This window comes from Hippocampus bargibanti, linkage group LG07 (assembly GCF_051943395.1).
Source record: "Hippocampus bargibanti isolate YZ-2025 linkage group LG07, ASM5194339v1, whole genome shotgun sequence".
Taxonomy (NCBI): domain Eukaryota; kingdom Metazoa; phylum Chordata; class Actinopteri; order Syngnathiformes; family Syngnathidae; genus Hippocampus; species Hippocampus bargibanti.
The window spans coordinates 6,248,479-6,261,139 of NC_142740.1; the positions used below are offsets into that span (position 1 = coordinate 6,248,479).

The 12,661-nt window shown below is 42.2% G+C and overlaps 1 protein-coding gene and 1 long non-coding RNA gene across 2 annotated transcripts in view; both read right to left on the reverse strand.

Annotated features, from left to right (window-relative positions):
* The window catches only part of LOC148895285 (uncharacterized), an 85,191-nt gene that overhangs the window by 49,481 nt on the left and 23,049 nt on the right, over nt 1-12,661 (reverse strand). The window lies entirely within an intron of this gene.
* On the reverse strand, nt 1,273-10,463 carry rgs4 (regulator of G protein signaling 4). Its single transcript, XM_089001672.1, has 5 exons — nt 9,835-10,463; nt 7,777-7,881; nt 4,068-4,132; nt 2,464-2,627; nt 1,273-2,386 (listed from the first exon to the last, which is right to left on the reverse strand). The coding sequence occupies exons 1-5, from the start codon at nt 9,876-9,878 to the stop codon at nt 2,189-2,191; spliced, it is 576 nt and encodes a 191-aa protein (XP_088857798.1). The 5' UTR covers nt 9,879-10,463; the 3' UTR covers nt 1,273-2,188.

Sequence of the window (12,661 nt, forward strand, 5' to 3'; positions counted from 1 at the left end):
CGAGGTATCACTGTATTTCCAAAAAAATAAATGTCCGTCTGTCATTGGTCGATGCCAAAAGGGTTTTGACATCCAACAGACATTGATTTTAGCTCTTGTAACCCCGACTTGAGCCTCCTACTCGCTCATCTGAACTTCCACTTGGATTTAACACGGAAGCCCAGACTTCCGTCTCCCCCAACCACTTCGTCCAACTCTTCCAGTATGTTTCAAGGGTTGTCAGGCAGGAGACATCGTCTCAGCAACGTACTTCTTCTTGTACAAAAATGATTTGGGAGGTATTCACGGGGCATTCCAACCCGATGCCCGAGCCACCTCATCCTCCTGTTTTCACTCTAGCAAAGCAGGTGATCTATTCTAAGGCCATCTCAGAAGCTGGCGCAACTGCAAGCTTCGTGTGCAATTTTAGGAAAAGCAAAGCGCGAAGGGCAATTATTTGCAAGTACGGTGATACCTTGGCTTCCAAACTTAATTGATTCCCAGACAGAGTGTGTAAGGCGAAAAGTGTGTATCCCAAATATTTATTTCACATAGGAAACCATTAAAATGAGAATAATCTCGTCTCAGTTCCCCAAAACACAATTTTCCAATTTTCTAAGCCTTAAAATTACACAAAATAGACCTTATTTTATGTATAATAAATGTCATATGGTATTATATTTAAACAATTAAACTGTACGATATAATAAAGTCGTTTTATTTACCTTCGTGATGGTTGTTGATGGCTTGATGGAATGGAGTGATAAGGAACGTAGCCTTCTTCTTTCACCATCTTGGTTTGCAAACGACACATCACTCATTGAGGCAGCTCCGTGTGTATCCTGAAAAAAGTTTGTCTGCCAAGGTAGAATTTTCAAAAATTTAACGTTCGTAAAGCGAAAAGTTCGTAAGCCAAGGGGTTCGTAAACCGAGGTATCACTGTAGAGTGTTACGGGCAGCAATGAATCCAAAAGCAGAGTACCTTGCAATCGGGCACAGGCTTTACCCACGAGAGGGTATTGCTGATCAACTTCAGGTGTGGGAACATACAAACAAAAGGTTCCCACAAGTCATGAATTCCCATCTTGTTGGGATTTATTTTAATTTGAAATACACATACATACATACACACACACACACACACACACACACACACACACACACACACACACACACACACACACACACACACACACACACACAATATTTTGACAATTTTACTAGAATATTATATTGCATCATGTCTGGCATCATTTTTAAATCATGAAATAATCATGCAAGACTATATTCAATTCAATTCCTTTATTATTATATTAGTTAAAAGCTCAATCAATGTACATATATACATATATACCTGTAGATATAGATATACTGTAGATATAGAAATATACATATACAAATAAATATACATATAAATATAGATATGGCTGGCTATCTGGCTAGGTACCGAGATAGATAGCGAGAAAGCTAGATAACTAGCTATATAGACACGTAGATAGATAGCTCGCTAGTTCGCTAGCCAGACAGACAGACCGACCGACAGAACGACAGACCGAAAGACTGACAGAACGACCGACCGACAGACAGACCTACAGACCGAGAGACAGACAGACCTACAGACTGTCAGACTGACAGTCTGACAGACCAATAGACAGACAGAAATATACATATACAAATAGATATACATATAGATATAAATATGGCTGGCAACCTGGCTAGGTACCGAGGTACATAGGTACCTAGATACCGAGGTACCTTGATAGATAGCGAGAAAGCTAGATAACTAGCTACAATATATAGATACATAGATAGATAGCTCGCTATTTCGCTAGCCAGACAGTCAGACCGACACACAATCAGACTGACTGACTGAACAGACTGGACAGACTGACAGACCGACAGACAGTCAGACAGATAGACAGATAGACAGATATAGATAGACAGACAGTCAGACAGACTGACAGATCAATAGATAGATAATGTAGATGGATTTTCTAGCAAAATACAAGAAAACGTTTTTGATTTCCCAGAAAAAAAAATACAGACATTCTTTTCCAAATACAATGAGGTAGTACATAAAACTCAACACATCTTCTTTTGGCATCCAAATGCAGTGTCGTGACTCAAAGCTTGTGACAAATGCGTTTTTTCCCCCTACAGTCTTCTAACGAGGAAGTTGGTGACATGTTCTTCCGGTTTTGCTTCCTATCTAGGCACCTCCGGCGTTTTCTTTCCGGATTACGGTGGCCTGAGACGATTCGAGGATCAGCTTGGAGTGTAGGAAGCGTTTATAGGAGTCTTTCTCCATCAAAAGGTAGATCCTCCTTTGAGCCTCGTCGAAACACGCCTGAGAGGCGCTCATCACGTTCTTCAGAGTTTCTTCTCTGGTCGCAGCATCCAGGTTGACCTTCAAAAAACAAGACAAATACGTCATTCGGGTAGTTGTCATTTGTGTTCCCAGCCATGGTACGACGTCCTGGTTACCTCATTGGGAGCGTCTTGCGCCACGTAACGCCTGTAGATGAACATTGCTTTCTTCTCCAACTCCCAAGATGGAGTCTTCTTGAAGTCCTCACACGCCAGCCAGAACTGCATGTTCTCCTGGCTGAACTCCGACATCAGGAAGCCGGTAAACACCGATCGACCCTCTGCCAAAGATATCAAACGTGAAACGTTCTTCCGACGGTGACGCTCGCCGAAAACCCAAAGGTAGCATTCGATCCAAGATCTGAGTTTCCAATCTTCTGGAGGATTCAACGCGCTCTGAATATTCTAAATTGCTCTTGTCGGTTTTATGAATGAAACACAAACTCTGGATGAAATCCACCTAAGTGGACCTGCGCCTCAACATAGACCTACTGTTTAACTCATCTAAAATCCGGTTGATTTTCGGTCCCTAAATCAGGTGTGCTGGGATAAGCTAAAAGAATACGTCCAGTATGGCTCAGCGCGGACAGCCAAATTTGAAAACATGCTAAACTAGGCTAACTGGCCGCGAAATTCGAGAGCACCCACGCTTGTTTGTATAGTACAGTGATACCTTGGCTTACGAACTTAATTGGTTCCCAGACATAGTGTGTATGGCGAAAAGTGTGTATCCCAAAAATTTATTTCACATAGGAAACCATTAAAATGAGAATAATCCTTTCCCAAGTCCCCGTAAAACATAATTTTCTACTTTCTAATTTTGTTAGCCTTAAAACTAGACAAAATATACCTTATTTTATGGATAATAAAAGTGCTATGGTATTACAAATAAATACATAAACTGTACTTAATATTAAAGACGTTTCATTTACCTCTTCTAATCAACATCTTGAGGAATTATCCCTAGTAGGTGCTTTCTCTGTGATAATTTTATCTAGTTCCTCATCAATTGTGTTCTGTTTAGCTGGGTTGATATTTATTTGCAGTGCAAGTGTACAGATGGCGTGTGCGGGTTGTTTGTGGAGCCTGATTGATGGGATATTTTAACCTTGCAGTCTAAAACTCTGTCGGCCCCGCCTACACCTGCACAGGTGCTGGTCGTCCCGATCAGATTGGCGACCAGCGGGTAGCGACGTCAGCCCTGCCGGCAGCCTCGCAGGTGCTGGTCGTTTAATCATTGACACTTAAAAGGACACCCGGCACGACCATCCGGGGCCGGTTCATTGTTTGTTTGCTGCTTGGTTGCTGCATGCATTGTGTATGTGTTTGTTTAACCTTGGCGGACTTTTACTTTTGGTCTTCTTTTGCTACTTTGTATTTTTTCCATTCAGATGATTTTGATGTTTTACATTTTGTTCCTGCTGACTTTATTTTAATACAGTTTGTCAAACAACCTCCTGCTCCCGCACACTACTCCACGCACGCATGCTAGCTGTTGGAGGCAGACGACCAAGCCCCGAGGGATGGTCCAGTACTGCGTTGCGACACGTAGCAGGAAAGCCGAGCATGAGAACGTAGACCGTATTTGCGTTTGAATGTTTGAGGCTTCGGGCCAAGTCTTACGAGCTTCGGATTTCAATTTGGGACTGACGTCATGAAACAAATCATTCTGGAAGGTGGATTGCCCTGTAGGTTGACTTTTAGGTACGGCTAACACTTACTTTCAGAGTTCATCACATAGCTGAACGATTCTTTCCATTTCTCCACCTCAGTAGCGGTTGGCGTCCTAAAACAAAATAGTTCCGATCAGTTTTTATGTCCTAAAAGGGAACACAGCGTTATTGTTTGCTCTGACTATAATCCACCTCCTATTGACCCCCACCTGATAGCTTCCTTTGTTTTTCCTGAGAGACTCTCAAATGAGGAGGAAAAAAATCCATACGCCTGCAGCGACCAAGCAGACGATAATTGTTGCGAGCCTGTTCGTGCCCTCCACCCCTGGCACGACTCACTGACCAAAACGCCGGGAGCAATCCCTTCACAGGTGTATGTATATCTATCTATCCATCCATCCATCTCTCTCGCTAGCTAGCTAGTCATGTATATATCATCTATCTGAGGTAGATAGATCTATCATAGCCAGCTAGCTAGCTATTTATCTATATATCTCTCGCTAGCTACCTAGCTATCTATATATATATATCTACTGTATATATCTATCTCTCGCTAGCTACATAGCTATATATATATCTATCTACTGTATATATTTATCTCTCGCTAGCAACCTAGCTATCTATACATCTACTGTATATATATATATATATATATATATATATATATATATATATATATATATATATATATATATATATATATATATATATATATATATCTCCACGAGCGCCTAGCAGCACAAATGAACCAGCTGCTGATGGATGGGACTCACCCAGGACGGCTAACCAAAGGGCGAACAATCCTGATCATGAAGGATTCCTCAAAGGGTGCAGTTCCTTCCAACTATCGGCCAATAACCTGTCTCTCCACAACATGGAAGCTCATGTCAGGCATCATTGCGGCTAAGATAAGTGGACACATGGATCAATACATGAGCAAAGCACAGAAAGGCATTAGTAGAGATACTAGAGGTGCCAAACATCAGCTGCTGGTTGACAGAACAGTCGCTCAAGACTGCAGGTCCTGACATACCAACCTGTGCACAGCCTGGATTGATTACAAGAAAGCATATGACTCGATGCCACACACATGGATCAATGAATGCTTGGAGTTGTATAAGGTCAACAGGACCCTGAGAGCCTTCGTTGCAAACTCGATGAGGATGTGGAAAACCACACTTGAAGCCAATGGCAAGCCACTAACGCAAGTGTCCATCAAATGTGGCATATACCAAGGTGATGCACTCTCCCCACTGCTGTTCTGCATAGGACTGAACCCCCTCAGCCAGATAATCGCCAAGACAGGCTATGGATACCGCCTCAGAAATGGAGCTACGATCAGTCACCTCCTCTACATGGATGACATCAAGCTGTATGCTAAGAGCGAAAGGGACATAAACTCCCTGATCCACACAACCAGGATCTACAGCAGTGATATCGGAATGTCATTCGGGCTGGAGAAATGTAGTCGGATGGTGACTAAGAGGGGCAAGGTAGTTCACACTGAAGGGGTCTCACTCCCTGAAGGAACAATAGCAGACATTGAAAACAGCTACAAGTACCTCGGTATACCACAGGCCAATGGCAACCTCGAATTAGCAACAAGGAAAGCGGCTACGACCAAATACCTCCAGCGGGTGAGGCAAGTCCTCAGAAGCCAGCTCAATGGCAAGAACAAGACCCGGGCAATAAACAGCTATGCCCTGCCAGTGATCAGATACCCTGCAGGAATAATAAGGTGGCCAAAGGAAGAGATTCAGACCACAGATGTTAAGACCCGAAAACTCCTCACCATGCACGGAGGGTTCCATCCCAAGTCCAGCACCCTGAGACTGTACACAAGCCGTAAGGAAGGAGGCCGGGGACTAGTGAGTGTGAGAGCCACTGTCCAGGATGAAACATCCAAGCTCCATGAATACATCAAAGAGAAGGCTCCAACGGATGATGTACTCAGAGAATGTCTCAGTCAATGGGGAACAGAGGATGAGGTGCTGGAAGAGGGACATTCATGGGAGGAAAAGCCCCTACACGGGATGTACCACCGAACCATAGCAGAAGTGGCTGATCTCAAGAAGTCCTATCAGTGGCTAGAGAGGGCTGGCCTAAAGGACAGCACAGAGGCACTCATCCTGGCTGCCCAAGAACAGGCCCTGAACACCAGAGCCATAGAGGCAAGGATATACCACACCAGACAAGACCCAAGGTGTAGGTTGTGCAAAGAGGCACCTGAGACAATCCAACACGTAACTGCAGGGTGTAAGATGCTGGCAGGGAAAGCCTACATGGAGCGCCATAACCAGGTGGCTGGCATAGTCTACCGAAACATCTGTGCGGAGTATGGACTGGAAACCCCAAGGTCAAAATGGGAAACACCTCCCAAGGTGGTGGAGAATGACCGAGCAAAAATCCTGTGGGACTTCCAGATACAGACTGACAAGATGGTAATGGCCAACCAACCAGATATCGTGGTCATAGATAAAGGGGAAAGGAAAGCTGTTGTCGTGGATGTAGCGGTCCCGAGTGATGGGAACATCAGAAAGAAGGAACATGAGAAAATCGAGAAATACCAAGGGCTCAGAGAGGAGCTGGAGAGAGCCTGGAAGGTAAAGGTGACAGTCGTGCCTGTGGTGGTCGGAGCACTTGGGGCAGTGACCCCCAAACTCGACGAGTGGTTGCAACAGATCCCGGGAAGAACAGAGGATATCTCGGTCCAGAATAGCGCAGTGCTGGGAACAGCACGGATACTGCGCAGAACCCTCAAGCTTCCTGGCCTCTGGTAGAGGACCCGAGCTGAAATGGGGACAGACACCACCCATGGTGGGTGAGACGAGGATTTTTTTTTTTTTCTCGCTAGCAACCTAGCTATCTATGCATCTATCTATCTCTCGCTAGAAACCTAGCTATCTATGCAGCTATCTATCTCTCACTAGCAACCTAGCTATCTATACATCTATCTATCTAATATAGATCTATCTATATATCCATTTGTCTTATATAGATCTATCTATCCATCTATCTATTCATCTATCTTAGATAGATCTATCCATCCATCTCTTAGATCTATCTATCTATCTATCTATCTTAGATCTATCTATCTATCTATCTATCTCTACCTATTTATCTATATCTATCTATCTATCTATCTTCGATGGATAGATCTATCTAGCTATCTCTCGCTAGCTAGCTAGACAGAACTGGCTAGATATCTATCTAGCTAGCTATCTCTCGCTAGCTAGATAGCTATATGTCTATCTAGCTAGCTAGCTAGCTATAATATATATATCACTAGCTATCTAGGTATCTAGCTCGCCAGCGAGATATCAAAATCTACATTATATTATATACACACACACGTAGTATATATATATATATATATATACAGTATATATATATATATATTTATATATATATTTTTTTTAAGATGTATATATTTTTGCAACCATCTGAACCTTGTTCACGCGACTCAAGCTAAGACTTCCCTGCATGAGACTAAGGAATGACGTACGTGCGGTGAGTTTGCGCTGACTGCGGATTGATCAACAATTTCTAGCCGTACTAAGTGATTAGGTTCCTCTGGCTAAAGTCGTTTAAATTCGATTTGAACTCCTCGTCGCGAGACGTGCTAATAAGATCCTCCGCTGGATGAGGCGGACCGCATGTCGAGTGACGGGAACGTTTTCATAGACGGGGCGTCAATCAAAGTGACTTGTCAATTTAATTTGTATTCCTAAATGAAGGGAAATGGAGATCTTCTTACCTTTCGGCAGCTTCTTCATTCTTTGTTTTTGTTTGTTTCTGGTCCACTTGTTGGGGTTCTTGCTTTTGGAGCAAGAAGCTTATTTTATGTTTGATGTCTTTAGCACTAAGGAGAAGATAGAGGAAGTCTTTGTTAGAACTTACGCTTAAAAGACAACCGACTGTCAGAGATGTTCAAGCGGACACTGTGGACAAGACTCGAACCCAGAAAGATTGTCTTTTACTGCCGGCAGGAGACGCAGATTTTCATGACAGACGTCTGAATTCTGCAGCCCTCTGCCAAGCTATTTATTGAGGGTATATGCAAATTTAAGTGATACATTAGTAAAACATTGTTTTCTTGATTAGAATACCACACACCTGGAACGTTCTAAGCAATAAAACATTGTCTTTTCCATGAACTGATAAATGTGTAACCTGGCTAATGACCTCTTCCCGTGATAAGGAGTTTCCCAAGTGCTAAATTCTGTACAAGGCTAGATCGAGAAGCTAGAAGCCTAGATGAAGATGAGAGTTTAACAAGCTGTGTCTGTTGACCTCAGATTGACCCCAGGTTGTCTGTGCTTCAATTGTGTATTGGAGTCACACATGTTGACTAAGCATATAACAGCATGAAACTATTAAATATGATAACTTCTTAATAACTATTTAATCTCTATAAGGTGAAAAGTTCGTCTGGCAAACATTTATTTCTCATAAGAAACCATTAAAATGAGAATAATAGGTTCCCAGGTCCCCATGAAACATCATTTTCTCCTAAATAAGCCTTCAAGGACAACCGACGTCACTTTTTTGTTGCCTAACTGACATCAGAAAAACATTTTATAGCATCTAAAATACCCAAAGACGCAGAGGCTGATATTTTTAGTCAAATGCAAAACACCAATAAAAATGACTACAAGTGTCCGAAAATAATGGGTTAAAAGTGATCGTTCGTTCCTGGTTCAGAAAACTGCCACAAAAGGAGCTCAGAACTGGGCAGATTGAGAAAGTCCCGCCCCCTTGTTTGTGACATCACGCCAGGATACCCCTTCACAAACTGCCTTGCTCCAGAATCCAAACAATGGCTTCAGAGAGGTCAGATTTGTAGAAGATGCTTTTTCATACCTGTCAACATATCCGTTTCTCACATATTTTATCTGTTTTTTTTTTTCATTATTTTGAATTGTGTACGCTGTATAACAACTTTTATACGATAAAAAAAGAAAAATCCGCGGTTATTGAGTCTTTGTCGATGGAGCATGATATGCGCATGCGCGTTACATTGTTTTCGTTTGATTTGAAGGCCGGCATTTGTGTTGCAATCGATGAATCAACTAGTTATAACGCATGGGAGAACCGCCAAGTTGGAAAAGAAAAACTCTAGGATCGGTATGCTTTCTTGTTACTCATCCAGTTATGAATATGATTCAAATAGTTCTGAAGAGGAAAGCATACATGTTTACAAGTCTTTCCGTATCAATTCCAGCCGTCTGGACTCCAATGTAGCGCCCAGAAAATGCACAAGGTGGCGCCCAAGCTCTGTTGGAAATGGGCTGATTTGTCCACTGGAAATTTGTGTCAACTTACACCTTCTTTATGCGTGTTACCGCAATTGGCTGCGACACACAACGATTCGCCATCGAGTTATTTATGTAGTTTTCCTTCTAATTTCACCATCAACACAGTGTTTTCAGATGAAAAAAAAGTACCCAAAATGCACTGTGTGTCGCTTTCTCGGTCAGGGGCGTTCCCTCCGTGACGTCACGTCGGGCATCGTCATCAACAAGACTTCCTGGATATTCAGCGCGAGTCTTAAACCGTAAAATAGAGCTATATGCCGTGGAATCTGTGTCAAATGCGCTCAGTAGAAGTGATTTGAAGTGATTTTACAAATTATAGACGCAACTTGACCAGAGGTGTCGGCTGTCCTTGAAAAATGAGCTCATTTGATTCAAACTCATGCAAGCAAGACACATTTTTCAAGCTAAAATGAACTCATTTGACAGTTGGGGAAGAAAATGCTCGTACTGTATATAAAAAGTCATTTTAATTCATTGTCATGTGAGATTGTACTCACCTTTTCAGGCATGTTGCAGGGAGTGTGGCGAGTCCTTTACACATGTTGATATAAACAGAAAGCGGGCCAAAAATCACCACAAATGGACTTTCACAGCACACCAACGCAACTGAGGTGGTTTGAAGCAGTGGTAGAAGCTGATCTTCACAAGTCTCCACCCCTTCGTGTCCACGTTGACACAAATGGCCATTATCCCAAAGTACGTGAGGGGAGGAGGGGTCTTTGTTGGGGGGGGGGGTGTTAATGGAAAAAGGAGGACCTGACAGATATGCTTTGTTTTGCTTATCGGCATGGTTTATTTTCTGAACAGTCAGATATTATGTAAGTCACACTTGGTCGGTGGGGTCATCAAAGACATAAAATTGTTGGAAAATTATGAGAGTAGCCTGCATATACCTTGCTTGTGAAAAAATGTACAGTGAGACCTCAACTTACAAACACCTTATCTTACAAACTTTTCATCTTACAAACGTCAAATTTATGAAAATTAAACCTTATAATAAGCATTATTTTCATAATACACACCCACCACGGCTGGCGGAGTGATCTTCGGCGGAAGCACACGACCGAACAGCACCAGAGGTTAAGTTACCAACAGTCCTTATGGAAGGTAACTCTCCTTCCATAAGCCATCAACGACCATCAAAAATGTAAATAAAACTTTATTTTACACCACAGTTTATTTCTTTAATTACAGTCGTCATGTAATGCGCCTCTCTTTCCAAACAGCAATTCCCTTTGACCTTCGACCTCCAACGCCATTTCATCAAGCCATAAATGATGTAAATAAAGTGACTTTATGACACAATGCAGTGTATTTCTTTCATTACAATACAATAGCACATTTATTATACATAGAATAAGGTATGTTGTGTGTAGTTTTAAGGCTTATTTAGTTGAAAAGTATATTTTATGGAAACCCGGGAAGGTATTATTCCTATTTTAATGGCTTCCTATGAGAATTTTTTTTTTGAGATACACACTTTTCGCCTTACACACTCTGTCTGGGAACCAATTAAGTTCGTAAGTTGAGGTCTCACTGTATTTAGACATATTTATAATAATAAATAATAATAATAATAATAATCATCATCATCATCATCATCACAAGACATTTCATTTATAAGCGACTTTCAAAACTCTCAAGGAGCCTTTCCAGTCACAGGATATTTTTTTCTGCAGGTGAGCAGCGGCAGCCACACGCTAGCGTTCGCTCAACCCGGAAGTAACATAAAGAAAAAAAACGGTGGGATTGAAAAAATATATATATATATATATATATATATATATATATATATATATATAGTACAATATATCTTGTATAATATTGTATATATTTTATACGTCTTTTTTTCATAAGCAAGGTATATGCAGACTATTCTCCTACTATTCAGCTGGCTTCTCGCTAGCTAGCTATTTACTATCTAGCTCCCTGGCCGGCTATCTAGCTAGCTTTCTATTTATTTGAGTTACTTCCGGGTCGAGTGAACGCTGGCTTGTGTGACTGCCGCTGCTCACCCACAAAAAAAAATGATCCTGTGACTGTCAAGTGACCTTTAAAGTTTTGAATGGCTCTTAGAAATGAAATGTATTATTATTATTATTATTATCATCATAATTTTTCAACTTTCTCGGAGGAAACATTTTAGTCTTTCATCCACACGCGCACACACACAAACATACCCACGCGCGCGCGCATGCATACAAACACACACGCCCGCGCTCGCACACACAAAGCACACGCGACTCGGATTTGCGCAAGCAAACAAAAGCTCATCACGCGCATTGTGTCGGCCGTCACCGCCGCGTCACAGCCTGCCTCCAAGCAATCAACGCATTCAGCGAGGCACGCAGCAAAGCTGCTTTTTCGTTCCCCATCTCAAGATCTCAACCTGCAGCGCGCGTGCGTGCTTTTCCACACGTAGGCCAGATCGCAAGTCGTGATCGACGAGGCCTCCGGAGTAGTGATGGGAATTACAGCTCTTTTCAAAGAGTCGGTTCTTTTGGCTCGGCTCACTAAAAAGATCCGGCTATTTCGGCTCCTAAATGGCTCCTCTGTTTGTATGTTTTTTTTGTTGCTTAAATTAACTAACTACTGACAATCATGTAAAATTATGTGAAAAACGAAATACTCATGTAAAAATACACTATATCAAATATTTTTATTTATGGCTTATTTATCTGTGCACAATGAGCATTCACTAACTTTCACTCTCTGGTGTTACTCTGGTGTGAAGATCAGCTGTCACTAATGTGCTTTTCATATTAATAATGCTATAATACCAACTAGTGAAAAAATATCATAATTGAATAATAATAACAGCATAATGTGATCACATTTGTCCACCTGTCTACCCTAACGTGCCCCCTTCTCGTCACAGAATTACAGACACACGCATGTCTGTAATTCTCCCCTCCCTCCTCTAACACGGATATCGACCAATCACGTGCGGCTTTAACCGAAGACTGGGGGCGGGGAATAGAGGGCAAAAAAGTCGGCTCCCATTTCCGGTTGCTTGTTAGGAACCGGCTCTCTACATTCACATCAGAGATCCGGTTGTAAGAACCGGCTCGTTCGCAAACGACACATCATTAACTACAAGGCCTCCGGAGCAACTCGACAGCATTGAACGTCTCATGCTCCATCAGATCCGCTTCATTACGCTTAACTTCGAAACAGCTGCAGTGAGCGTGTACGTGTGCGTGTGCGTGTGATGGATATTTATTTTTCGCACCCAGTCACGCCTCACCAAGCTTCTCCATGGTTATGTGTTGTAAAACTGAAAACGAGTCAATAATTGCGCCATTTTGCGGGACAAGGGTCACG

Excerpts from the sequence above, each read along its gene's own strand:
- rgs4 (XM_089001672.1), bottom strand. The coding sequence starts at position 9,878 with ATGTGTAAAGGACTCGCCACACTCCCTGCAACATGCCTGAAAAG. Across the intron at positions 7,882-9,834 it reads CCTGCAACATGCCTGAAAAG|TGCTAAAGACATCAAACATA; the intron begins GTGAGTACAATC and ends TCTTCTCCTTAG. Across the intron at positions 2,387-2,463 it reads CGCAAGACGCTCCCAATGAG|GTCAACCTGGATGCTGCGAC; the intron begins GTAACCAGGACG and ends TGTTTTTTGAAG.